The 25,858-nt window shown below is 42.8% G+C and overlaps 2 protein-coding genes across 8 annotated transcripts in view; one reads left to right on the top strand and one right to left on the bottom strand.

Moving 5' to 3' along the window:
* Nucleotides 1-25,858, top strand: part of mcph1 (microcephalin 1) — a 410,735-nt gene that overhangs the window by 146,466 nt on the left and 238,411 nt on the right. The gene's annotated exons all lie outside the window — the stretch shown is intronic.
* Nucleotides 16,368-25,858, bottom strand: part of LOC119967640 (angiopoietin-2-like) — a 115,780-nt gene continuing 106,289 nt past the window's right edge. For both annotated transcript variants that reach the window (XM_038800433.1, XM_038800432.1), the window contains one exon: nt 16,368-17,420. In XM_038800433.1, the coding sequence (XP_038656361.1) occupies nt 17,260-17,420 (161 nt within the window). In that variant the 3' untranslated portion in view covers nt 16,368-17,259. The remainder of the gene's footprint in view (nt 17,421-25,858) is intronic.

Below are 25,858 nucleotides of genomic sequence, written 5' to 3'. Positions count from 1 at the left end.
CCCCGATGTTTTGTATAGCAGACATGCAAGCTCTAGTGATTTTTAATGTGAGAGACATGATTTTAAGGTGAAAAGAAGCTTGTTGCCAGCAGGTTCTAAACCTCAGGATTTCTGATCAGTGTTCAAAAATGGATCTTGTTCCTCCTCTGGATGGATTCTGGCTACAAATCAACACCAAGAAGAAGGATGACAATACTGGGGGAAGATCGTTATAGATGCATAAAGGCTGCCCTTTTGAAATGGGAACAAAAGGACTCAAAATTAAGCATAAAACTGTTGTTGTATTGCATGAAATCCATTGCCCAGTATTACACCACCCCCACACACCTAAAACATTGCACAACAAACCTCGAGCAATCTCACTTCGGTTGCTAAATCAAGCCTTCCAACACAAGCCTTACCAAATGCTGGCAAGCCTTACCAAATCCAGGCAGGTTTGCTTTCTAGCTCTAACTGGGTTGCTAGTATAAACCATTGGGCTGAACCTTTGTCATACGAAAGATGCTTCATGCTGACCCTCATTGTTACTGGCTGCTGGAGTTTGTTTGATCAGCAGTAGGTGAGTGGGGTCGTAGCGCTGCAGCCAGTAGCTTTTTCTCTGCATGTGTTGTCCAAGGCTGGAGGAACACATTCACAAGCTGTTACCTCATTAGAAAAGTGTCAAATTGGAATGGGTCAAAAACAGTAAATTTAGCTTTTTGAGATTGTAGAATGCATTGCGAGAATGTTGATGGGAAGAGCTACAGATTGACAAAGACACATGAACTCTGTTAGTGGGATACAGTTAGGATGGACAACTAGGGCCAAGCTTGGTTGCTGTGATGTAGTATGTGAAGTTCTACCCTTACTTGCATCTTATCCATAAATGGGGAGGGGGAGGGAAGAATGGAAAAATTGTGCCCTGTATGAATAATGATACTGTGTTATTGCATCATAAATCATCCCAATACTGAGAATAACATCACCTAATTTTCTTATCCAAATAATGGATGGGGGAGCAACAAAGATTTAAGCAATTGTCTTGTCTTGCCTCTTATTGACCACATCATGTGAATTATGCAAATAGAAATTAACCATCGAGCTCTGGCGCCTTGTTTCAGTAATTTAATTATTCTATTATTTGCTGATGATGTATTTTATTTGGAATTACTGATATTTAGAAATGTAGTAGCATACAGGATCACGGAAAATGACTTTGGTCCATCCGGCTGGGACCGGTTTTGTGTTGCAAGTAAGATATTTTATTTTAATATTCCAATGTTCATTTTTGAATTTTTTAAGAACAAAAGATTTTTGAAACTGCCAGAGAGATTTGTATGCATAAACCCAGAATATTGCAGCACAGAAACGTGTAATTTGGCCTAATGCCTTGGTATGGATCTTTTTTAAGTTGTTCGTCCTGTGTGCTGATCAAAAGGTGAGTTAAAGGTGGAAAGCATATGTCATGGAAAATAATCCCACAAATTATATTAGGAAGCTATGATTTGAAAGGAGATTGGGTTCCATTGCTCTGAGTTGTAATACTAGTTGCACCATTTACACTTCCTCTTTTTGTCTCACCTAATTAGCCTATTTTCTATTCATTTCTCCATCATGAATTATGATTATGACCTGGATTGCACTGCTTGAAAGATTGAATGTTAACCTGCACGATGGAATTGAATAAAAAGTTGAGGGGTAAAAAGATTACAGGGCTAAGGGAAAAGACTGCAATTGATTGGTTAGCTCTATCAAAGTGCCTGAACAGGCAAGATGAGCAGAATGGCCCCCTGTACTCTATTATTCTATTGAGGTGGGAGGGTGCATCCTTCTTTAACACGTTGGATATCTAGGGTAGGAAATATGTTTTAAATGTAATGTAGCTTTTGTAAAGAGCGCTGACTAGTTAAAGATTAAATGTACCTTAAAATAGTTTATAAACCAGCTATCATTCTATACTGGTTCATGTTTGAAAAAAGTAAGAAAGTAGTGATCTTTATACCAAGAATCTTGATTTTTAAGGGTTTGTCTTTTGATTTATGAGACAGTGGGGTTGGCATGTCTGACTTAGTAACTCCAGCCTGCATCACCAATTCTGTTTCTCCTGTTTGTATCAAATCTTTTTGTTCTTTCTGGCCTCATAAAAAAATGTCATCCGTTATTAGTTTATTCATATAAGGATTTCAGTGTACTATAATAGTTCCCTGAACACATGCCATGATTGTGATTGAACTTTAATTTTGTACTGGTGTGCAAAGTCCCATTGCTGTTTATCACAAATGCCATTATAAGATACAATCTACGGAAGCCAATCTCATTAATCTCTCGCTAACAGCTGTCAGCTCTGGGCTTCAAAATGAATGGCAGCAGGGCAGCACGGTAACATGGTGGTTAGCATAAATGCTTCACAGCTCCAGGGTCCCAGGTTCGATTCCCGGCTGGGTCACTGTCTGTGCGGAGTCTGCACGTCCTCCCCGTGTATGCGTGGGTTTCCTCGGGTGCTCCGGTTTCCTCCCACAGTCCAAAGATGTGCGGGTTAGGTGGATTGGCCATGCTAAATTGCCCGTAGTGTCCTAAAAGTAAGGTGGGGGGGGGGGGGGGGGGGGGGGGGGGGGGGGGGGGGGGGGGGGGGGGGGGGGGGGGGGGGGGGGGGGGGGGGGGGGGGGGGGGAGGGGGGAGGGGGTTTGTTGGGTTACGGGTACAGGGTGGATACGTGGGTTTGAGTAGGGTGATCATTGCTCGGCACTACATCGAGGGCCGAAGGGCCTGTTCTGTGCTGTACTGTTCTATGTTCTAATTCCTCATTTTCCAGCTGGAAAGGTTGCACGTATCTCAGCCATATAGCCTGACTGACCCATCCTTAGAATGTAGTCTTGATCACCTGAATGTCAAAGGTTTAATCCAATCAGAGAGATCTTGAATTCTAACTCAGTGAAAACGTACATTTATTGAAGACACCAGGAACAAGTAAAGAATCAATCATGAAAAAGAACTCAAAACGTCTCATCAAAAAATGAATATTTCAACCAGATTCTTTGTTACCTTACCCTATAATGGTACCCTATAATAAATGTTGTTCATGCGAATAGTGTAGTAATGCAAATATAATAATTATTTTGGTAGCTGGGAATGGAAACCCAACTCTCCCATTTCCACCACTTGTACTCACCTCTGCAGAAGAGAATTATGAGGGAACATCAATGGTAAAGGGGCAACGTCGTTTTGGAGGGAATGGCTCCAGAAGTAGTGTGAATGGTAAAGTAGAATGCTTTGCTGTTTTCTCGGGGAGATTAGAAACAACATACCAAGAATTCTTTGATTAAAAGATACAGCATCTACTGTTTGCTGAAGCTATCAAATGGATCCTTCCCAGCAAAGTTTAGGAGTTTTAATCTCATTACTGGATTGGTTGCAAAACATTTTGGAATGCTGTGAGATTATTGAAGGCCTTTTACCAATGCTAGTTCATCCTACAGCCAAGACCTGAAGGGATCATGATCCAATATTCGAATTAGTGAAGCCAACAATTTAGCTACATCATACTAAAAATGTTTGATACTCTTGTTTTGATGTCCGCGCAAGTTCTTTAAGAGTCTTGTGAGTGGTGCAACCTCTCCAAGATAATGAGGTTTTATGTCCACCCCTACATTCTTGCTACTGTTGTGGCACCTGAGATTTGTGATTAGTTGGAGAGAATCTTCCAATCTTTCAGACTATCACTTGAAGAGTTTACAGATCAAAACACAGGCAGATTCAGCAGCATGATGTCTAACTGTACATAAACAAAACAGGCGCTTTAGGTTATTGATTAATTAAATTACTGATATAAAGATTTGAACGTTTCAACTGGCGAATCATTTGCAGATCTTCAGGAGAGTGAATTCTGTGGGGAAGCAATTCTTCCTGCTTTAACGTGTGAATTGCCTAGCTTCAATTTCACGATTGTGCCGCCTTGTTTGGGATTGCCCTGCCAGAGGAAATCATTTCCTTGCATCAATTGAATATTTTTATCAATTTAAACATTTAATTTAGATCACCCTTCAGCCTTTTGAACTGAAGGACAATGTAGTAAAGGAGGGATTGGTGACCACCAATCCATATAACGAATTCTAACGGTTTATTTACAAACAGTATTTACATAGTGCCTTTCATGACGTTATCACTACCAGCTCTAGGATCCATTCTAGCCGCAAAAGCCTGCGCTCTGCACTAAGAACCCAACTTTCATTCCCATTGCGTGATGAGGCTCACATGACCTTCCCAATGGATGCCCCTCAAAAGGACCAGCTACTACATCACTCTCTCTTTAAGCCCCTTATTATACAATACATGATACAGTTATACCATTAACAAAATACCAGTACTGAGAAACACTCGTTTTGCGTAGCCCATCAAACTCGGTCTGTCAGGGGACTTTCTCTTCCCCTAAGAGCAACGGAGCTCAACTGGTGGCAGCTTGATTGTCGAGGTAGACTCTGCTGCAGTTATCTCTCTTAGACTCCCCTCTGGAAACTGTATCTCACTTTCTTCAGTTTCAATGGGAGCAGCACTTTAGCCTGACATTAGCTGATCGGTGACTTCATCTCTTGAGCAAACACCAATTGACTTTCGGGCACAACTGGAGTAAGCAGCAGCAGCAGCTGTCGGGATGGTTCCTGTCTTCTCAAATGGTCCACGCGCTTCTTCATTCATTTGTCTTGTACTTGTACCTCATGCGATCGTGGCTGAGTTCCAGCCACCACAACTCCAGGAACCCAATTTGGACCACTTACAAAAAATGTTTAAGAAGACTGGGTCATCAATCTTAAATGCTCTCTCTATTTTCGAAGATTCATGGTTCCTGTTTTGACACCTCCTCTCCACCTTCCCTGCCAATTTTGGAACAGTGAGGCTTAATTTGGTCCTTAAGCGACAGTCCAGGAACAATTCACTGGAGTTATTCCTGTCATAGTATGCAGGGTGGTTCTGTAGCCAGGAGGAAACATGCCACTTAGTGTCCAATGGAGCAGGTGATTGTTTTTTCATGCCAGCCTTGAACGTTTGGATAAGACATTAAGCTAACTCATTTGACGAGGGTTGGTATGGTGCAGTGTGAATATGTTTAATGTCATTGAAGGCCATGAACCTGTGTAACTCGGCACTAGTGAACGCTGTGCCATTGTCTGAAACTAACAGCTCTGGCACACCATGGGTTGCAAAGCATTGTAACAATTTTGTAAGTGCATCGTGGGACGTTGTCAACCTCATTTTGAAAACCTCACTCCATTTTGAATTGGCATCCAGTAGCAACAGGAACATTGTGCCCATAAATGGACCAACATGGACACTCGCCCATGGCAGTTCTAGCCATTCCCAAGGGCGTAAGGGAGCAGCGAATGGTAATTTCTGTTGTAGTTGGCACTGGTCACACTGTTTTACCATCTGTTCTATGTGTAACTCCTCGTTAACATTTTTGTCTTTGATATGCTCAGATGGGCACTGTATAACTTTTCTAGAAACAACTGTCTTCTTGGTTTTTGGGTGACCACTCTAGATTCCCAAAGAATGACACCACCCTCACAACTAAGCTTATCCTTTCTGAACTGATACGACTTCATATCCAGAAGCTTTCACATTTTGCCAACCATGCAATATCATGTGCTTGAAAAATGAAAATCGCTTATTGTCACGAGTAAGCTTCAATGAAGTTACTGTGAAAAGCCCCTAGTCGCCACATTCCGGCGCCTGTCCAGGGAGGCTGGTACGTTGATTTTTGACAACAAAATGTTCCTGTTCATCCAGTATTTTACTTGCTGTGCTGTGATGGGCAAGGAATCCATAATGTTGAGGGCATCACAATCTCATGCGGTACTAAGGAGGGGGGGGGTGTGCTTTCAGGTAATGGAAGGCAACTTAAAGGTGTCTGAATTGGCTATGTGAGCCCCTGGTCGATGCTCAAAAGTATACTTGTACGCCTGTAGGAGGGGCTTATAAACTGTGACAATGGCAAAGTGGCAGCTGTATACATATTGGTCAAATATTTAATTGCCATAAAGGATGGCCAAGCCTTCCTTTTCTATCTGTGAATATCCCATTCCGATAAAATTCTTGATGCACATCCAATAGGTCTCTCAGACCCATCTTCCATTACATGGGATAATACAGCCCCAACTCCATACGTTGAGATATTACACACGAGCATTTATTGTCTTTCAGTCAAAATGTACGAATAAACTTGAAGATTGAAGCAATTGATTCACTTGATTGAAAGCTTTTTTTTTTTAATTTTGGCACTTGTTCAACAACACGTATAACAGAGCTAGCAAAGTTGATATATGAGGGAGGAATCATCCGTAATAATTCACCATTCCCAGGAAAGACCTAAGCTCTGAGATGTTCTTTGGGGCGGGTGCTTCTTTCATGCCTCTCACTATGTCTTCCACTGGGCGTAGCCCTTGAACATCCACCCTGTATCCAAGATAAGCCATCTCATTCGCCTGAAAGGTGCATTTTTCTCTCTTCATACCCACTCTTGCTTCCTGCAAACTCTTTAAAATTGTCATCCAGATTTGCCAGATGTTCCTCCTCAGTGGACCCTGTAATCAGGACATTATCTCAGTAAACACTAATTTTGGGAGACCCTTGAAGTAAGTTTCCTATAGTCTGCTGCAAGATGAAATCCCACACATGTACATTGATAATCTTTTGTGGGTATTTATGGTGACATACGTTCTCAACTTAGTATATGTCATGTACAACTTAGTATATGTCAGGCCCCCAGCCAAATTTGGGTATGGGTATTGATGTGTTGGGTACTCTGGATCTGTGAAGACTGCGTTTACCCAAGCAGTAACATAGACAGGCTACCAACACTTGTTGGTAGAAGTACAACTCTATATTATTTAACTATGAGCTGTTAAACATACTTGCACTGTGGGTCGACACTATGTTAGGTTGACTGAAGACCTATGCCTAACCTAACCAGCCTGTACTGCTAGCACATGGTAGAGGTTTGTGCTACTGACTGCGGGCTCTGCCTGTCTCAGAGGCTGCATCCCGAATGAGCAGGAAAACTAGTGCCCTCTGGCTTTATAGTGACCGTGCCCTGTCTGGTGATTGGATGCTGTGTTGTGTGTGTTGATTGGTCTTTCAGTGTGTCAGTCAGTGTGTGTCTATGCACCATCATATACTTATGTGTATATTATGGCAGGTATCTGTCCAAGTTTGCAGCTTGATTCACTGTTAACTTATAACCTCCACAAATTCTGATTGCCTTGTCGCGTTTAACTACCAGCACAATGGGGGCAGCGCATGCAGCAAATTGTACGCATTTGATGATGCCCAGATCTTCCAATTACCGCAGTTGTGTTTCAACCTTTTCCACTAATGTTTAAGGCATGGGGCTTGAACTAAAAACCTTGGTATAGCTTCCGGATCTACATGAATCCAAGCTTGATATTCTTTAATCTTTTAAGTTCTTCTTGGAATACTTCTGGATACTTCATTAAGACCTCATTCCGGCTCCATTCTTTAAACTTAAAGATCTCCAATCAGTTGAATTTATCTCCTGGAGCCACATCCCAGCAGGTTTGGTCCCTGGCCTGACACCACCATCAGTAGAAGCTGTGCTGATTGGTGTTCGTAACTCACAGGAATAGTTTTTCCTACGATCTTTGTGGCCTCTCTGGTAAATGTGGCTAATTTTGCTGTAATTTTAGTAGTTCAACTCCTTCTTTCAGATACCGGTAGGTATGTTTGTTTATAACAGTAGCTAATGCCCCCGTGTCCACCTCCAATTTTAGTGGCCGGCCATTTACTATTAGCGCGACTGTGATGGGGGCTACGTTGCCCTCTTCCACATGGTTTAAATGATGTGGAGATGCCGGCGTTGGACTGGGGTGAGCACAGTAAGAAGTCTTACAACACCAGGTTAAAGTCCAACAGGTTTGTTTCAAACACGAGCTTTCGGAGCACGGCTCCTTCTTCAGGTGAATGGGTGAATGGGTGAATTCACCTGAAGAAGGAGCCGTGCTCCGAAAGCTCGTGTTTGAAACAAACCTGTTGGACTTTAACCTGGTGTTGTAAGACTTCTTACATGGTTTAAAGACATGGCATTATGTTCTCCCACTGGAAAATTCCTGATGTTATTTACCAATGTTTTATCACTTGCTCTGTTTGTACTTGGCTGGCCCTGCTTAGTTCTATACTTGTGCCTTAGATGGCCTCTTTTCCCGCACCCGTAGCACTCGGTTCCTTTAAATTTACCTACTTCTGGGAGTGGTTTCCCCCATATCCAAAGCATTCTGTGTAGTTCTGAGCTGCTTACATCTTTGGTATTTAGTGATTCTTCCTGTTTCTGTACTCAATTCACTGCCCGAACCTGATCTCGTGCCCTCGCTTCTGGCGCCATTACTACTCGCAGTTTCCTGCCCTAGCTGGTGGGCTTCAAAGCTTTGTTCAACTTGTAGCTCTTGGGCATCCTTTTCGGTGCTCTCAATTACTGTTGCCAATTCTAACGCCTTCTTTGAAAGTCAACTCCGACTCAGCCAGAAGGTTCTTTTGTATGGCTATATTATTCACACCGCATACTGTCCGATCTCTTGGCATAGGGCTGGTTTAGCTCAGTAGGCTGGACAGGTTTGTAATGCAGAACAAGGCCAGCAGCATGGGTCCAATTCCCGTACCAGCTTGCCCGAACAGGTGCCGGAATGTGGCGACTAGGGGATTTTTACAGTAACTGCATTGCAGTGTTAATGTAAGCCTATTGTGACAATAAAGATTATTATTATTAAAACATTTAAAGCTGATCCAAAGTTGCAGTACTCTGCAATCTGCTGGCTACGAATGCTTAGGGGGATAATGCCTCTTTGCTCATTCCAATAGCTCTGTAAACGACTTATTATCAGGAGCCTCCGGAGATGTTAAACAACAAATCCGATTATAAGTCTGAGTTTCGCATGCAGTCAGTAAAATTACTTCCTATCTATCCTCCATGTCTATTCTGTTTGCCTTGAAAAAATACTCCAGCCATTTCATATACTGCACCCAATTCTCAGTAGCTGGGTCAAAGGATTCTAGGTTCCCGAAGAGAGGCAAGCTTGTTCTCTCTCCCTCAGGCTTCGAACCATCTGATTGACTTTTTAATGACGATCTTGTTGAATTCTTCACTGCTAGTGAAGCTGCTATGATTTACCTCATTGCTAATGTAATAAAGGAAGGATTAGCGACCACCAGTTATTATAATTAATTATAAGGATTATTTACTAATGCCATTTACACAGTCTTTCATGATGTTATCACTAGAGCTCCAGGATCTACTCTGGCTGCAAACACCCTCACTGCGCCAAGATCCCCATTGGATGAGGGGGTCACATGACCCTCCCGCTATATGGCCTTTGAAGGGGCCAGCTACTACAGGAATACTTCCCAGTTTATGCAACCTGTCCTCACAATTTAACCCTTTAAGCACAGATTTAACTCTCGTGAATCTCGGTGCCCTGAAACAAATAGAGTGTGACCAAAACGCTGGACAACTGAGGCATAACGTCCTCCCCCCTGTATTCCAACCAACTTGACATTAAGTACATCATTCCAATCATTGTATTAATTGCTCATTGTGCATGTGCACTAGTTTTTATTGATTTCTGTGCCTGGACACACAACCCTTTGCTCCCTCACAATTCCTCATCACTCATTATGAGAAAAATACTCCACTTTGTCGTTCTTGTATCCAAAATGAATCACGTTGCACTTTCCCACACTGAACTCTTCACTTAATCTCAGAGTCCTGTTGAACAATATCAATCCAAGCTACAGTCACAGACAGATTCTCGGAGATTGTAGCAAGGACTAAACAACATAACGGGCTACAAAGCGAAGCCGAACAGTATCTCCGGCGGCAGCGCACCCCTCCCCGATGAACTCAATGCATTCTATGCTTGGTTCGAGCAGGTAACCAACAATCCACTGTCGGGTGCCCCAGCAGCCAAAAACTCACCCATACCCACCATCACAGCTTCCGAAGTCAGATTGGCCTTCCTGAAAGTGAACCATCAGAAGGCGAGGGTCCCGGACAGGATCTCTGATCGTGCACTCAGATCCTGCACGGACCAGCTGGCAGAGGTGTTCGCGGACATCTTTAACCTATTCCTACTCCACTCCATGGTCCCCACCTACTTCAAGAAGACCACCATCATCGGTGCCAAAGAAGAACCAGGCAACGTGCCTCAATGACCACCATCCGGTGGCCCTGACGTCAGTCGTAATGAAGTGCTTCGAGAGGTTGATCATGAAGCGTATCACCTCCATACTCCCAGAACGCCTAGATCCACTGCAATTCGCATACTGTGGCAACCAGTCCACAGCAGACGCCATTTTCCTGGCCCTACACTCGTCCCTAGAGCATCTCGACAACAAGGATTCCTACATCAGACTCCTATTTATTGACTACAGATCCGCCTTCAACGCCATAAACCCAGCCAAGCTCATATCAAAGCTCCAAAACCTAGGACTTGGCTCCCCACGCTGCAACTGGATCCTCGATTTTCTGACCAACAGACCACAATCAGTAAGAATGAACAACAACATCTCCTCCACAATAGCCCTCAATACCGGGGCCTGCAAGGCTGCGTACTTAGCCCCCTACTCTACTCCCTGTACACAAACGACTGCGTGGCAAAATTTGGTTCAAACTCCATCTACACGTTTGCTGACGATACGACCATAGTGGGCCGGATCTCGAATAACGACGAGTCAGAATACAGGAGGGAGATAGAGAACCTAGTGGAGTGGTGCAGCGACAACAATCTCTCCCTCAATGCCAGCAAAACTAACGAGCTGGTCATTGACTTCAGGAAGCAAAGTACTGTGCACACCCCTGTCAGCATCAACGGGGCCGAGGTGGAGATGGTTAGCAGTTTCAAATTCCTGGGGTGCACAACTCCAGAAATATGTCCTGGTCCACCCACGTCGACGCTACCACCAAGAAAGCACAAAAGCACCTATACTTCCTGAGGAAACTAAGGAAATTCGGCATGTCCACATTAACTCTTAACAACTTAGAAAGCATCCTATCTGGCTGCCTCACAGCCTGGTATGGCAATTGCCCAGTCCATCACACGAACCAGCCTCCCATCCATTCAGCCCATCTACACCTCTCACCCGACTTACTCACTCTTCCAACTTCTTCCATCGGGCAATAGATACAAAAGTCTGAGAACACGCACGAAAAGACTTAAAAAGCAGCTTCTTCCCCGCTGTTACCAGACTCCTAAATGACCCTCTTATGGACTGACCTCATTAATATCATAGAATTTGCAGTGCAGAAGGAGGCCATTCGGCCCATCGAGTCTGCACCGGCTCTTGGAAAGAGCACCCTACCCAAGGTCAACACCTCCACCGTATCCCCATAACCCAGTAACCGCACCCAACACTAAGGGCAATTTAGCATGGCCAATCCACCTAACCTGCACATCTTTGGACTGTGGGAGGAAACCGGAGCACCCGGAGGAAACCCACGCACACACGGGGAGGATATGCAGACTCCGCACAGACAGTGACCCAAGCCGGAATCGAACCTGGGACTCTGGAGCTGTGAAGCAATTGTGCTATCCACAAGGCTACCACGCAAATTTCGACACCGCGACCCCCGAAGCGAGAATCATACCCCTAGACCAACGAGCCCCGCATGCACCTTGCATGCTTCATCCGTGCCGGTGCTTATGTAGTTACATTGTATACCTTGTGTTGCCCTATTATGTATTTTCTTTTATTCCCTTTTCTTCCCATGTACTTAATGATCTGTTGAGCTGCTCGCAGAAAAATACTTTTCACTGTACCTCGGTACAAGTGACAATAAACAAATCCAATCCAATCCAAACTGCTTCCTACTTTCTGTGTCCCCTAATTTAGCGTCATCTGCCAATATTAAATGTACCATCTTCACTCTTCCATCCAAGTCAAAGATGTGTATATGAAAGCTGAGACCCTACTCCTGATCTCAAGGTCACCACTTGTCACATCATGCCAATCAAATTAAATTCCCTGTACTCCTACAGTCTGTCTCCTATTACTAACCCATGTCACCAGGACATGAAGAATTGCGGGATCTGAAATTCATGCCAGGCACTCATTATCTTGCAGATTTGCAGCATGAAATGACAATGGTACATAAAGTGACACTTGAATTCTTTGTGTATAGTGATTTTGAGATAGATGATAAATGCAACCACAATTATGCTTCTTCCCAAACATGGTCTGCAATCTCTTCCTACCACCCATTGTAGTGGGAACTTTTGGGCTTAATTGGTGTATGACAGGTGCTGGGAAGAGCAACGTTATACATTTCGGATTTTCCCTAGATGTATGCGAACCTTAACCAAGCTTTATCTGCTGTGCCGAAATTGTGTGCCTTTTCAGTAATTACCTTCATTTTAATATGGATAAATGCTGCATTGCTGGTGATGACCTAAATATGATTGTCATTTCCAATTTTTGTATGGTTAGGTATACTATCGCAGGTGTCTGTGGAATTACAAAATAAAGTATGTATATCATGGTGTCAACTGTGATTCAGTGGTTGCGCTAGTCTCAAAGTCAGAATGTTAAAGTCCCACTACATACATTGGAACACAAATTCTAGGTTGATAATGCAGCAAGGGGGCCCTGCTACATTAGCAGAAGTACCCTGTCAGGTAGATTTATAGTTCTCACAGACTATTTCAAAGAAGAGCAGGGAAAATTTCTCCAATGCATGTATCCCTTAACCAGAATCACTGTCAAGGCATCATGTGGTCATTATCACATTGCTGCCTGTGGGACCTTGCTGCCTTGTTTCCTACATAATAACAGTGACTGTACTTCAAAATGTATTTTCCTGTAAAGCAGTTTAGGAAGCCCTGAGACTATGAAAGCAGCTAAAAGAAATGCAATGTCTTAAAGAATAAAGAAATGAGTAAAGAATGTGCATTTATAAAATAGGAGTATGCAGCATCTAACTTTCACACAGCAAGATTCCACAAACAGCAAATGAGATGGATAACTAGGTAATCTGGTTTTTCAATAATGTAGTTTGAGGGATAAGTCTTAAGTAGGTCACCTGGGGATCCCCCTTAGCTGAATACATCACCTATGACAATGCAGCATTCACACAGTGAATTGAGGTGTCAGCCCTGATTATAAGACTTGGAGGTTGAACCCACAAATATTGATTCAGAGGTGCAAGAGCTGCCAAGCTCACCTGTAAAGAAGAAATATTTGGCTCCCTTTGTGCAGTCCTCCACGTTATTTGATTCAACCGTACAAAATTCCCTCCCAACTTACTCTTCGTTACCTGATTAGTTAACATGATTAGAAGCTATTTCCTGTTATGTTTATTTTAGGATTCTGTCCTTAGTATGGTTTAAATGGTGTTTCCTCCAGACCAAGAACTGAGGACAGAGATTAGTGCAGTTTTATTCATGCAGTGGAATGAGAAAAATATCAAGTTGTTGTGCAGACATAGTTTCGTCTTTAAAGATTGTTTCCTATGAGAATACAGACATGTAGAAATATTGTACTTCAAAAAAAAACAACCAGCAGTTAGTGATTTGCTTGACTGCTTATTTATATGTGTATAAATGCAAGATTATCTCATTATCCCATTATTGGGAACTAGGAAGTGCCATGAGTGAAGGTTATCGTAGGTGTCGGTTTATAATTTAACCTTTGAAGCTTCAAAAAACCCCTCCAAAAGCAGGGATCGATTTATACATTGTGTATAAAAATGAAGCACTGGTGTGGGGGTGGTTACTAATTTTGTTGTTCGCCACATGCATTTTACTCTTTGTGAGCGTGTCTTAAACCCGCACGCATGTTTGCAACACAGGGACATTGCGGTGGCACAGTGGTCAGCACTGCTGCCTCATGGCACCGAGGACCCGTGTTCAATCCTAGCCCCAGGTCCGTGTGGAGTTTGCACATTCTTCCTGTGTCTGCGTTAGTCTCCACCCCCACAACCTAAAAGTGTGCAGGGTAGGTGGATTGGCCACACTAAATTGCCCCTTTAATTAGAAAATTAAAAAGCACAGTGCACATTGCCACCTTGATCACTTGCACCCAGTTATAAGGTACCAGTTAGTAAAAAATCTATTTGCAGGTGAAAAATTGCAGCTGACTCCTAATGCGAGAATAGCATATCGTAGCTGAGAAAAAGGGTTGACCTGTACCCTGGGTAAATGTAAAAACCTGATTTTTGGGGTAGAAAAAAATGGGATTGCCTAATACACCGTGATGTAAATGGTACTTCTTTCTACGTGATATATGTTATGTTCAACTCAAATACAAGCAGTGCATCGGGTGACTTGCGACACAGTTGTACTCTGCATAAGTGCTTTGTGACACCGTTTTTGTAATTGTTTCAGCAGCATCACTTTTACGTGCTGGAATTTGGTTACCTATTTTAGTGCTTGTCTTTCCACTTGTGGAGCCATGCCACTTTGCTTTAAACAAGTAACCTTGTCCATCGAGCACTGCCTGAAAGGGTTGCATCAGGAGATCAGTTGTTAACCCTACTTTTTATCAGCAGTAAACCTTTTTACAGGCATGAATAACAAGAAGACAAAATTGTATGTTGGCACTCTTGGTCAGTTGTCACTTTGAAAATGAGAACAAGCGTTTTAACTGCCTTGTAGTTAATGTGTAATATATTAATGCTGATGATCGTAGTGATTATGTCCATTTGAGAAATAATTTGGGATCTGAAGTGCTATTACAGAGTCTGTGATCTGCTATCTAAACCTCAAAGTTGGTGTATTTGTTCCCGTTTGTAGTTCTTGTTTTACTGCATTTGGTGCTGTAGTGAGTGCAGTCGTTCCATCTGACAATATTGATGTTCCTATGTGCAATAAGGTCAAACCTTTCAGGAGTCCCTGGACTCCAATGCGATCAGATTTCTTCTTGCTTTCTAGCCTGGTGGCATTGTTGTGCTACATCAGGAAAGTTTAGATGATATGTGGCTCGAGGGTGATAGTTTATTATCTGCCCCTTAACCAGTGTTGTCACCAGAATGTTAATGATTTTTAATACTGTTCCCGTAAAACTTCATTTCTTTCAAGTCGTAAAAAGTGTTCAGCAGGACAGTTACAATACAGGCTCTTCTCGTCCAAATTTGGGTTGCATCTGAACAGAGTATTTGAACTGTAAAGTCTATGCCTGATAATGTAGGCCTTTTCTCTGTACCAAAATTATTATAAATTATGTGAATTATGCGCATAAATGACCAAAACCTTTTTAAAAGTAGAATATTGGATCATTTGAATGAAAAGAAACAAACTGTATATATGATGTTGACGTATTGTTGGAATACTTTAACTCTAGGATAAAGAGGATCATACAAATGTCATGTTACATCTTCAATGTATTTACCTTAAATATGTGCTTCTCTCTTGCCCCCGCCCCCACGCCCCCACCCCAACCCCAACCCCCAAGCAAATCCATGCAACAATTTGACTGGTGCTAGTTTGTGTAAATGTCATATCTTTCATTCACTTCTACTGGTCTTCATCTGTTGTGAGAATCTATTGACCCATAGTTTCTGTCATCTTAAGTTTCTTGCATTGAAAATGGTACTTTGCTGGCCCTTACATGAGCATAGAGTGTCTTGTTTCAGAAATCCTATTTCTCTTCTTAAATGAAATATATTGTGAAAATAAAACTATAAGCACATAACAAACAAGGCAAGATTTTCTTTTTGTCTTGTGTTACCCAAACCTCAAGTAAGTGCTTCAATTAGCAGAGATTAGATAATCAAGTGAGGCCATATGGCCTTTCAAGCTTGCTCTCCCATTTAACAAGACCATGGCTGTTCTGATCTTGTCCTCAACTCCACTTTGCTGTTTTTTCCTACCCCTCGATTCCCCTATCAATCAAACATCTATTTTTATGAGGAAGAATTAAAGAAAAATGTTCAAACTTATTCTATCTATAGTTTTTAATAGCCCAACTATAGAAGATTCCTTCAAAGGCATCTGAAGAACAGGTATTTGTCAAAACTAATTTTGCCAAAGGACATTGTTTAGATCTGGGAAATCAATATGATAACCAAATTGTCCTAACTCATTGGAATATTATGATTTTGGAGTCCCAATTACTCCCAATTTCTATTACTTTGGGAAAGCCTCAAATATTTGGGGCGCTGAACGAATAAGGAATACTGTTCTTTAATGAAGTTCAGATTCCACCCAAACCATTGTCCTCACCACCAAACTGTTTCTAACCTGCTATTTAGAAGCATGACTATTTCTTTCATTGCATTGATCACTGCTACCTCCTCCAATTAAAGAGCCCATTATGTAGTGCAAATCAAGGTATTAAATACATTAGATATCCAATTGAAATTGCAGGGCAAAGGGGCAGTATCCTTATCAGTATTCTTTTTCTTCAAATGGATGACAATATAATGTAATTGTATGAAGAACTGAAATTTCTTGAAACAAAACAGAGATATACACTTCTGCCAGACAGTTTTAAAATTCAGTTTTCAAAATGTTCAAAATAATGTTGAGAATGGCATAAATTGAGTAGATCAGATCAGACAATGGCACCAGTGGGAATTTTACTGGAGATTTTTTGAAGATTTAGATATTCTTTCCAAGAAAATAATTTTAAAAATCAATTTAGAGGTATATATTTTGTGGCCTGGAAGAAGAAACATTTTTGGTTGTAAGATTAAAACAAAAACTGATTGGTGGACAAGATTATTATTTTGAAATAACTTAAATTTTGCAACTTAAATGTGTTTTTCTTTTTAATTATACTTTTGATCTTTCACAATTCCAGTTTTCTTTTCTTTGGAGATCAATATTAATTTTCTGAAGAACAACTTTCTTTTGAAATCATTGCCATAGGGAAATGCTCAAGTATTCATTCCTTATTAACATACTATCTGAAATGGAGAACACAGTTCCTATATGTCTACACTTGTCTCTAAGATAAAATATAACCATCTCTTTCAGGGATTCAATTTCAGTTGACATTTTAGTATTCCCAGTGTTTATCTCTAATAATTAAAAACGCTTCTCCAGAGAGTGGAACTGACTACAATAAAAATAGATACAAAAGCAATTCACAAGCAATTTTGCCTTCTTTGTTCATTGGGGTCCTGGCTTCTTTGCTTTCAGGCAAACAACTTAAAATATTAATGCATGGTATACATATTAGTCAACATTTTAAATATAGTAGTAAATGTGTCTACAGATTTGCTGAAAAAAAAGTCTTTATACATCATATAAACTGACAAAAACAATCTATGTACAAGAATCATAATCAGAAGTCTGCAGGTCTGATCATCATAGTAGTAGCTTTCAGAGAGTATCCTGACCCTTTCCAGTAGTACCATTTGATTCCATTGAATCTATTTGTATTAAGCCCCGCTGAGTAATATAATCCATTCAGGTTGGATGGACCACAAGCATCAAACCACCATCCTGTGAGGGGGAAAAAAATACAATGCAAAACATCAAATGGGGGTAGCTGACACAAGCTGCAATAGATATACTTTTCGCTGTGGAACTCAGATTAAGTCTACCATGAGGATTGCAAATGGAAGTTAAATTTTAAAACAATTAAGTAAAGGAAGTAAGAAACTAGCATAGAAAAATAAAACAAGATGGAGGCAGAGATTTTTGAGTCAGAAACGGTTAGTTTCATTTTTTGTTTCTCTCTGTTTTTTATTATGCTATCAGACGTTATCTGTTTGAGATCCTGCCATTCATACTTCCTCTAGACCCCTCTTTTTGTCTCAGTAATTTTTTTCTTTACACCGTGGCTTTGCACCATGAAACCTTTTGTCATTTAATCTCTCCTGCCCTCGACCCTGCTTGCTGATTTACATTGGTTCCTGGTCCAACAATGCCTCAACTTTAAAGTTCTCATCTTTTTATCAAACTTTTGTCCAACCATACAATCCTCCAAGATCTTCATACTACAACCCTTCCGGCCTCTTGTCCATCCTCAATTTTCATTGTTCTACATTGGTGGCAGTGACTCCAGTTACCTAGGTATGCCCTGGAATTCTTTCCCTGAACCTCGCCACCTCTCTCTATCTCATCTTCCTTTAAGTCATTCCTTAAAATCATTCCTTAAAATCTACCTTTTCGACCAAATTTTTGATCCCCTGTCCTGATAATACTTTACAATGCTCAGACCCAAATTTTGTTTGACAATCGCTTCTGTGTAGCGACTTCAGACATTTTATTATGTGAAAGAGACTATATAAATGTTTTATGGAATGATAGTGAATCTTTATTAATAGACATTGATAAGCTTTTACTGGTAATTTGCAAAGAACATATAGCCTTGTCTGATTTATGTTTTGATAATGTGTAGAATGAATTAATGGTAGATTAGTTTTACTTTTGGGATCTGTACTACTGTGCAAACTGAGCTCTAAGCATTAAAATTTGTCTTGCTGTAAAAAAAGACATGCAGTCAAAGTTATTTGTCTTACAGTCATCAGGGCAGACGCAAAAATATCAAATTTCAAAGGAAACTACTATTTATACGGAATGAGAAAAAGGATTCTGACTGGTGGCAAGTCAGCTCTGATTGGTCAAGATGTTATCATGGCAAATGCTTTGGGGAGCTATTATCCCCATGTTTTTGTTTATTCAAAAACGATATGATGTCTGGACATGCTTATTTTGCCAGCAAAAGACAATTCCTTGCATAAGTGAGCTACATCACAGGCCCAACTGATAATGTGAAATTAGTTGTTAGTATGATTCTTAGCACACTCTGGGTTGTTCAGCAAGTGCTGCTCAATCATGGAATCATTTCTAACGTTAGACATTATGTTCTGAGCTTTTCAAGCACAGGTTGGTTGAGTACAGTCAATACTCTGCCTATTGTTATAGATATAGAATTTACAGTGCAGAAGGAGGCCATTCGGCCCATCGAGTCTGCGCCGGCTCCTGGAAAGAGCACCCTACCCAAGGTTAACACCTCCACCCTATCCCCATAACCCAGCAACCCCACCCAACACTAAGGGCAATTTTGGCCACGAAGGGGAATTTATCATGGCCAATCCACCTAACCTGCACATCTTTGGACTGTGGGAGGAAACCGGAACACCCGGAGGAAACCCACGCACACACGGGGAGGATGTGCAGACTCTGCACAGACAGTGACCCAAGCCGGAATTGAACCTGGGACCCTGGAGCTGTGAAGCGATTGTGCTATCCACAATGCTACCGTGCTGCCAAAGAAAGGCCTTGCTATTTAATACAATCCACCAGTCATTGGGGCTATAGGACTGATATCACCCTGGCACTGAAATCTAAATACCACATTACTCATTTGTGCATTCGGCAGAATGTCTTTTTGGCTTGACAGCAGCATCGTGTTCATGGAAAACACATTCATTCATGATGCCACTTTATAATAGCAGCCTGAAACAGCTAGCTTCACCTGTTGCTCAATTTTTTGAGACACTTTAATTTCTGTCACTTTCAAATCTGGAAAGTACCCTGTCTTTCTGAAATTAACTTGGAAGGTTTAAGTATCTCAAAAGATTTGAGCAGCAGTTGACACTATTGAGAACTGGATTTCATTGTATAAGTTTGATTTTGATGATTTTGGATATTGATTTATTTGGACTTTCAGATTTTCAACAAAGTCCCACATAAAAGATTGAAGATAAAATTCCCACTGAAAAGATAAAAGGTGGGTGGCATGGTGGCCAAGTGGCTAGCAATGCTGTCTCACAGCACCTGGGACCTGGGTTCAATTCCAGCCTTGGGTGGTGGAGTTTGCACGTTCTCCCCCTGTTGGCTTGGGTTTCCTCCGAGTGCTCAGATTTCCTCCCACAGTCCAAGGTGTGCAGGTTGGGGGGGGGGGGGGGGGGGGGGGTTACAGTGATAGGGCAGGCCCTAGGTAGGGTGCTCTTTCAGAGAGTTTGTGCAGACTCGATGGGCCGAATGGCCTCCTTCTGCACTGTAGAGATTCTATGGTTTCTTCTATGGCTTCAAGATTAGTCTGTAAAATGAACACTCATGGGATTAGGGATAATGTATTCAGATGGATAGAAAACTGGTTGATTGACAGGAAACAAAGAGTAGGAATAGACAGATCTTCTTCTGAATGGCAGGCAGTGATTAGTGGGATACCACAGGGATTGGTGCAGGAGCCCCTTCTATTCACAATACATATTAATGATTTAGATGAGGGAACTAAATCTAATATCTCTAAATTTGGAGGTGACACAAAGCTGTGTGGGAGGATGCAGAGATGTTTCAGTATGATTTAGACAAGCTGAATGAGTGTGCACATGCATGGCAGATGTAGTATAATGTGTATAAGTGTGAGGTTATCCTCTTTGGTAGCAAAAACAGGAAGGCAGATTATTATCTGAAAGATATAAATTGAGAGAGGGGAATGTACAATGAGACCTGGGTGCCCTTGTACACCAGTCACTGAAGGTAAGCATGCAGGTGCAGCAGGCAGTAAAGAAGGCAAATGGTATGTTGGCCTTCATAGCAAGAGGATTCAAGTACAGGAGTAGGGATGTTTTGCTGCAAATATACAAGGCCTTGGTGAGACCACACCTGACTATTATGTGCAACTTTTGGTCTCCTGATCTGGGCAAGGATGTTCTTGCTATAGAGGGAGTGCAGAAAAACTTCACCACACTGATTCCTGGGATGGCGGAGTGACATGAGTCAGTTAGGATTATATTCTTTGGAGTTCAAAAGAATGAGGGGTTATTCATAGAAACCTATAAAATTCTAACATGGCTAGACAGTGTAGATGCAGGAAGGATGTTCCCGATGGTGGGGGATTTCCGAACAAGGTGTCACAGTCTAAGGAGATGGAGTAGACCATTTAGCACTGAGAGACCGCCAGAGAGTGGTGAGCCTGAGGAATTCGCTACCACAGAAAATAATTTGAGGGCAAAAGATTGTATGTTTTCAAGAAGGGGCAAAGTAGATAAAAGCATATGGAGGGAAGGGAGGAACAGGCTATTGAGTTAGATGATCAGCCATGATAATGAATGGCAGAGCAAGCTCGAAGGACCGATTGGCCTACATTTGCTCCTATTTACTATGTTTCTATGATTTGTTGCTTAGCTTTGTGCATAATTAATATATGTGTTACAACATATCAGTGCCAGGTGTGCAGCACGGTAGTTAGCACAGTTGCTTCACAGCTCAAGGGTCCCAGGTTCAATTCCTGACTGGGTCACTGTCTGTACGGAATCTGCACGTTCTCCCCGTGTCTGCGTGGGTTTCCTCCGGGTGCTCCGGTTTCCTCCCACAGTCCAAATATGTGCGGGTTAGGTGGATTGGCCATGCTAAATTGCCCTTAGTGTCCAAAAAGGTTAAGTGGGGGGTTACAGGGATAGGGTAGATATGCGGGCTTGAGTAGGGTGCTCTTTGTAAGGACCAGTGCAGACTCGCCTCCCTCAGTCCAAATATATGCGGGTTAGGTGGATTGGCCATGCTAAATTGCCCTTAGTGTCCAAAAAGGTTAAGTGGGGGGTTACAGGGATAGGGTAGATACGCGGGCTTGAGTAGGGTGCTCTTTGTAAGGGCCAGTGCAGACTCGATGGGCCAAATGGCCTCCTTCTGCACTGTAAATTCTATGATCTATGAGGTACTGCTGGTGCACTGCATATTTTGTATTTACCATGTCATAAGGCATGGGGAGCATGCAGGAGTGTGGGCAGCCCAACCGAAAGAAGATGGTAAAGAGGAAGAGGGTATGTAGAAAGAAGTTATGTGCAAGTGCAGAGTTGCAGGCACCTACTCCTATCAATGAACACCACCTGCTACTGACCACTTATGACTTTTCGCTTGTTGCAGTCCTGGGAACACCTTGTCCATTTGCACTTAAACCATCTCGCAGCACTGATTCCCATTCTACAGCACCATCCAAAAAAAGCACCATATACCCAGAGAAGAACTTTAAAGATCCCAAAAGCTATTTACAATGCTTCAAGCCCCACACCATATGTCCTTTGGTTCTCCTTTCAGGTCTTCCTGTTGTACATTTCACCCTAAGATTGTAGAAAGGAGGTGCCATGGCACTATTGGATATTGTGACATTGTGCTGATTGATGGCTTAGAAATGAAATGAAAATCGCTTATTGTCACGAGTAGGCTTCAATGAAGTTACTGTGAAAAGCCCCTAGTCGCCACATTCCGGCACCTGTCCGGGGAGGCTGGTACGGGAATCGAACCGTGCTGCTGGCCTGCTTGGTCTGCTTTAAAAGCCAGTGATTTAACCTGGTGAGCTAAACCAGAACAGCAAGTATTCATTGTTCCTGTAACAGTTGGAGCTAAATCCAACAACGTAATGAAAGAAAGGTGTTGGCTATGGGAAGTTTGACGAGGCCCATCTTGTCCATTACAACGGTATTTTACAGAATTTTAACTCTTGTTTTTACATTTTATTTTCCATATTTTTTCAGAAAGGAACTGACATACTTTTTTAAAATTAAAAATATATCCCTGATGCAGAGAAATATATGATGATCACGTAATGGTAATCACTGCTAATGCAGATTGTTGGAAAGAGGCTTGGAAGCTGGGGTGTTGTAAATGTTTCCTCTGTTTTCAAAGCTGTAACAAACATTTGGAGTTTACGTGACAATGAAGAACCACTTTCATTTTACTTCTGTGAAATCTAATGACATCTAATGCATCTTGCATTCCCATCCCAGCCTTTTATTCTGTAGGTAATGTAGCTGGATTGGTACATCATGATTAAGGCAAATTTAAACTGACATAGGTGGGCAGAGGGCAGCAGAGCAGAGCTACTGATCAGCTGTTCTGGGGAAATTTGCATACGTGCAGTGCGGTCAGCCTAAGTTGAAGGTGAACCTGCGAAGAAGACCCAAGGAGTTTGAGTAAAGGCAAGCAACCAGCAGAGGGCAGCAGAGCAGAGCTACTGATCAGCTGTTCTGGGGAAATTTGCATACGTGCAGTGCGGTCAGCCTAAGTTGAAGGTGAACCTGCGAAGAAGACCCAAGGAGTTTGAGTAAAGGCAAGCAACCAGCAGAGGGCAGCAGAGCAGAGCTACTGATCAGCTGTTCTGGGGAAATTTGCATACGTGCAGTGCGGTCAGCCTAAGTTGAAGGTGGTTTGTGGAGGGGCTGTTGGCAAGTGACAGTTAAACCCGAAACACTTTGTGAGTGTTTCCCACCCTACCTCCTCCTCTAACCAACCCCCCACCCCACGGTGGTTGGGAAGCGGGAGCAGGGGCCTGTCGTGAAGGTGAGTGAGTGCCTTTAAATTTGCTTACCTTTCAGCGGGATCAGGGTTTGAGGTAATATCAGGTAAGCTCTTCCTTTCTTTTTCTTTTTCTTGTTTTTTTTTAATCTAGAGGGGATGTCAGGGAAGGCAGTACAATGCTCCTCCTGCAGAATGTTTGAGGTGAGGGACGCCGTCAGTGTCCCTGCTGATTTCATCTGTGGGAAGTGCACCCAACTCCAGCTCCTCAAAACCGTGTTAGGGACCTGGAGCTTGAGCTGGATGAACTTCGGATCATTCGGGAGGCAGAGGGGGTCATAGATAGGAGCTTCAGGGAAGTAGTTACACCAAAGACTGGAGATAGATGGGTAACTGTAGAGGGACTGGGAAGAAGCAGTCAGTGCAGGGACCCCCTGCGGTCGTTCCCCTGAGTAACAAGTATACCGTTTTGGATACTTGTGGGGGGGACGACTTACCAGGGGTAAGCCATGGGGTACGGGCCTCTGGCACGGAGTCTGTCCCTGTTGCTCAGAAGGGAAGGGGGGAAAGGAGTAGAACATTAGTAATTGGGGACTCAATAGTCAGGGGCACAGATAGGAGATTTTGTGGGAGCGAGAGAGACTCACGTTTGGTATGTTGCCTCCCAGGTGCAAGGGTACGTGATGTCTCGGATCGTGTTTTCCGGGTCCTTAAGGGGGAGGGGGAGCAGCCCCAAGTCGTAGTCCACATTGGCACTAACGACATAGGTAGGAAAGGGGACAAGGATGTCAGGCAGGCCTTTAGGGAGCTAGGATGGAAGCTCAGAGCGAGAACAAACAGAGTTGTTATCTCTGGGTTGTTGCCCGTGCCACGTGATAGTGAGATGAGGAATAGGGAGAGAGAGCAATTAAACACGTGGCTACAGGGATGGTGCAGGCGGGAGGGATTCAGATTTCTGGATAACTGGGGCTCTTTCTGGGGAAGGTGGGACCTCTATAGACAGGATGGCCTACATCTGAACCTGAGGGGCACCAATATCCTGGGGGGGAGATTTGTTAGTACTCTTTGGGGGGGTTTAAACTAATTCAGCAGGGGCATGGGAACCTGGATTGTAGTTTTGGGGTGCGAGAGATTGAGAGTAGAGAGGTCAGGAGCACAGTTTTGACTTCGCAGGAGGGCGGCAGTGTTCAGGTCTGTGGTTTGAAGTGTGTCTATTTCAATGCCAGGAGTATACGAAATAAGGTAGGGGAACTGGCAGCATGGGTTGGTACCTGGGACTTCGATTTTGTGGCCATTTCAGAGACATGGATAGAGCAGGGACAGGAATGGTTGTTGCAGGTTCCGGGGTTTAGGTGCTTTAGTAAGGAGAGAAGGGGGCAAAAGAGGGGGAGGTGTGGCGCTACTAGTCAAGGACAGTATTACGGTGGTAGAAAGGATGCAAGATGGGGACTCTTCTTCCGAGGTAGTATGGGCTGAGGTTAGAAACAGGAAAGGAGAGGTCACCCTGTTGGGAGTTTTCTATAGGCCACCTAATAGTTCTAGAGATGTAGAGGAAAGGATGGCGAAGATGATTCTGGAAAAGAGCGAAAGTAACAGGGTAGTTGTTATGGGAGACTTTAACTTTCCTAATATTGACTGGAAAAGATATAGTTCGAGTACATTGGATGGGTCGTTCTTTGTACAATGTGTGCAGGAGGGTTTTCTGACACAATATGTTGACAGGCCAACAAGAGGTGAGGCCACTTTGGATTTGGTTTTGGGTAATGAACCAGGCCAGGTGTTAGATCTGGAGGTAGGTGAACACTTTGGAGACAGTGACCACAATTCGGTGACCTTTACGTTAGTGATGGAAAGGGATAAGTATACCCCGCAGAGCAAGAGTTATAGCTGGGGGAAGGGCAATTATGATGCCATTAGACATGACTTAGGATGTGTTGGTTGGAGAAGTAGGCTGCAAGGGTTGGGCACACTGGATATGTGGAGCTTGTTCAAGGAACAGCTATTGCATGTTCTTGATAAGTACGTACCAGTCAGGCAGGGAGGAAGGGGTCGAGCGAGGGAACCGTGGTTTACCAAAGAAGTGGAATCTCTTGTTAAGAGGAAGAAGGAGGCCTATGTGAAGATGAGGCGTGAAGTTTCAGTTGGGGCGCTTGATAGTTACAAGGAAGCAAGGAAGGATCTAAAGAGAGAGCTGAGACGAGCAAGGAGGGGACATGAGAAGTCTTTGGCAGGTAGGATCAAGGAAAACCCAAAAGCTTTCTATAGGTATGTCAGGAATAAAAGAATGACTAGGGTAAGAGTAGGGCCAGTCAAGGACAGTGGTGGGAAGTTGTGTGTGGAGGCTGAGGAGATAAGCGAGATACTAAATGAATACTTTTCGTCAGTATTCACTCAAGAAAAAGATAATATTGAGGAGGAGAATGCTGAGACCCAGGCTATTAGAATAGATGGCATTGAGGTGCGTAGGGAAGAAGTGTTGGCAATTCTGGACAAGGTGAAAATAGATAAGTCCCCGGGGCCGGATGGGATTTATCCTAGGATTCTCTGGGAAGCCAGGGAAGAGATTGCTGAGCCTTTGGCTTTGATTTTTAGGTCATCATTGGCTACAGGAATAGTGCCAGAGGACTGGAGGATAGCAAATGTGGTCCCTTTGTTCAAGAAGGGGAGTAGAGATAACCCCGGTAACTATAGGCCGG

This window comes from Scyliorhinus canicula, chromosome 6 (genome assembly GCF_902713615.1).
Source record: "Scyliorhinus canicula chromosome 6, sScyCan1.1, whole genome shotgun sequence".
NCBI lineage: Eukaryota > Metazoa > Chordata > Chondrichthyes > Carcharhiniformes > Scyliorhinidae > Scyliorhinus > Scyliorhinus canicula.
Note: the sequence above shows the minus strand (reverse complement) of the source record. Positions and strands in the feature narration are given on the sequence as shown.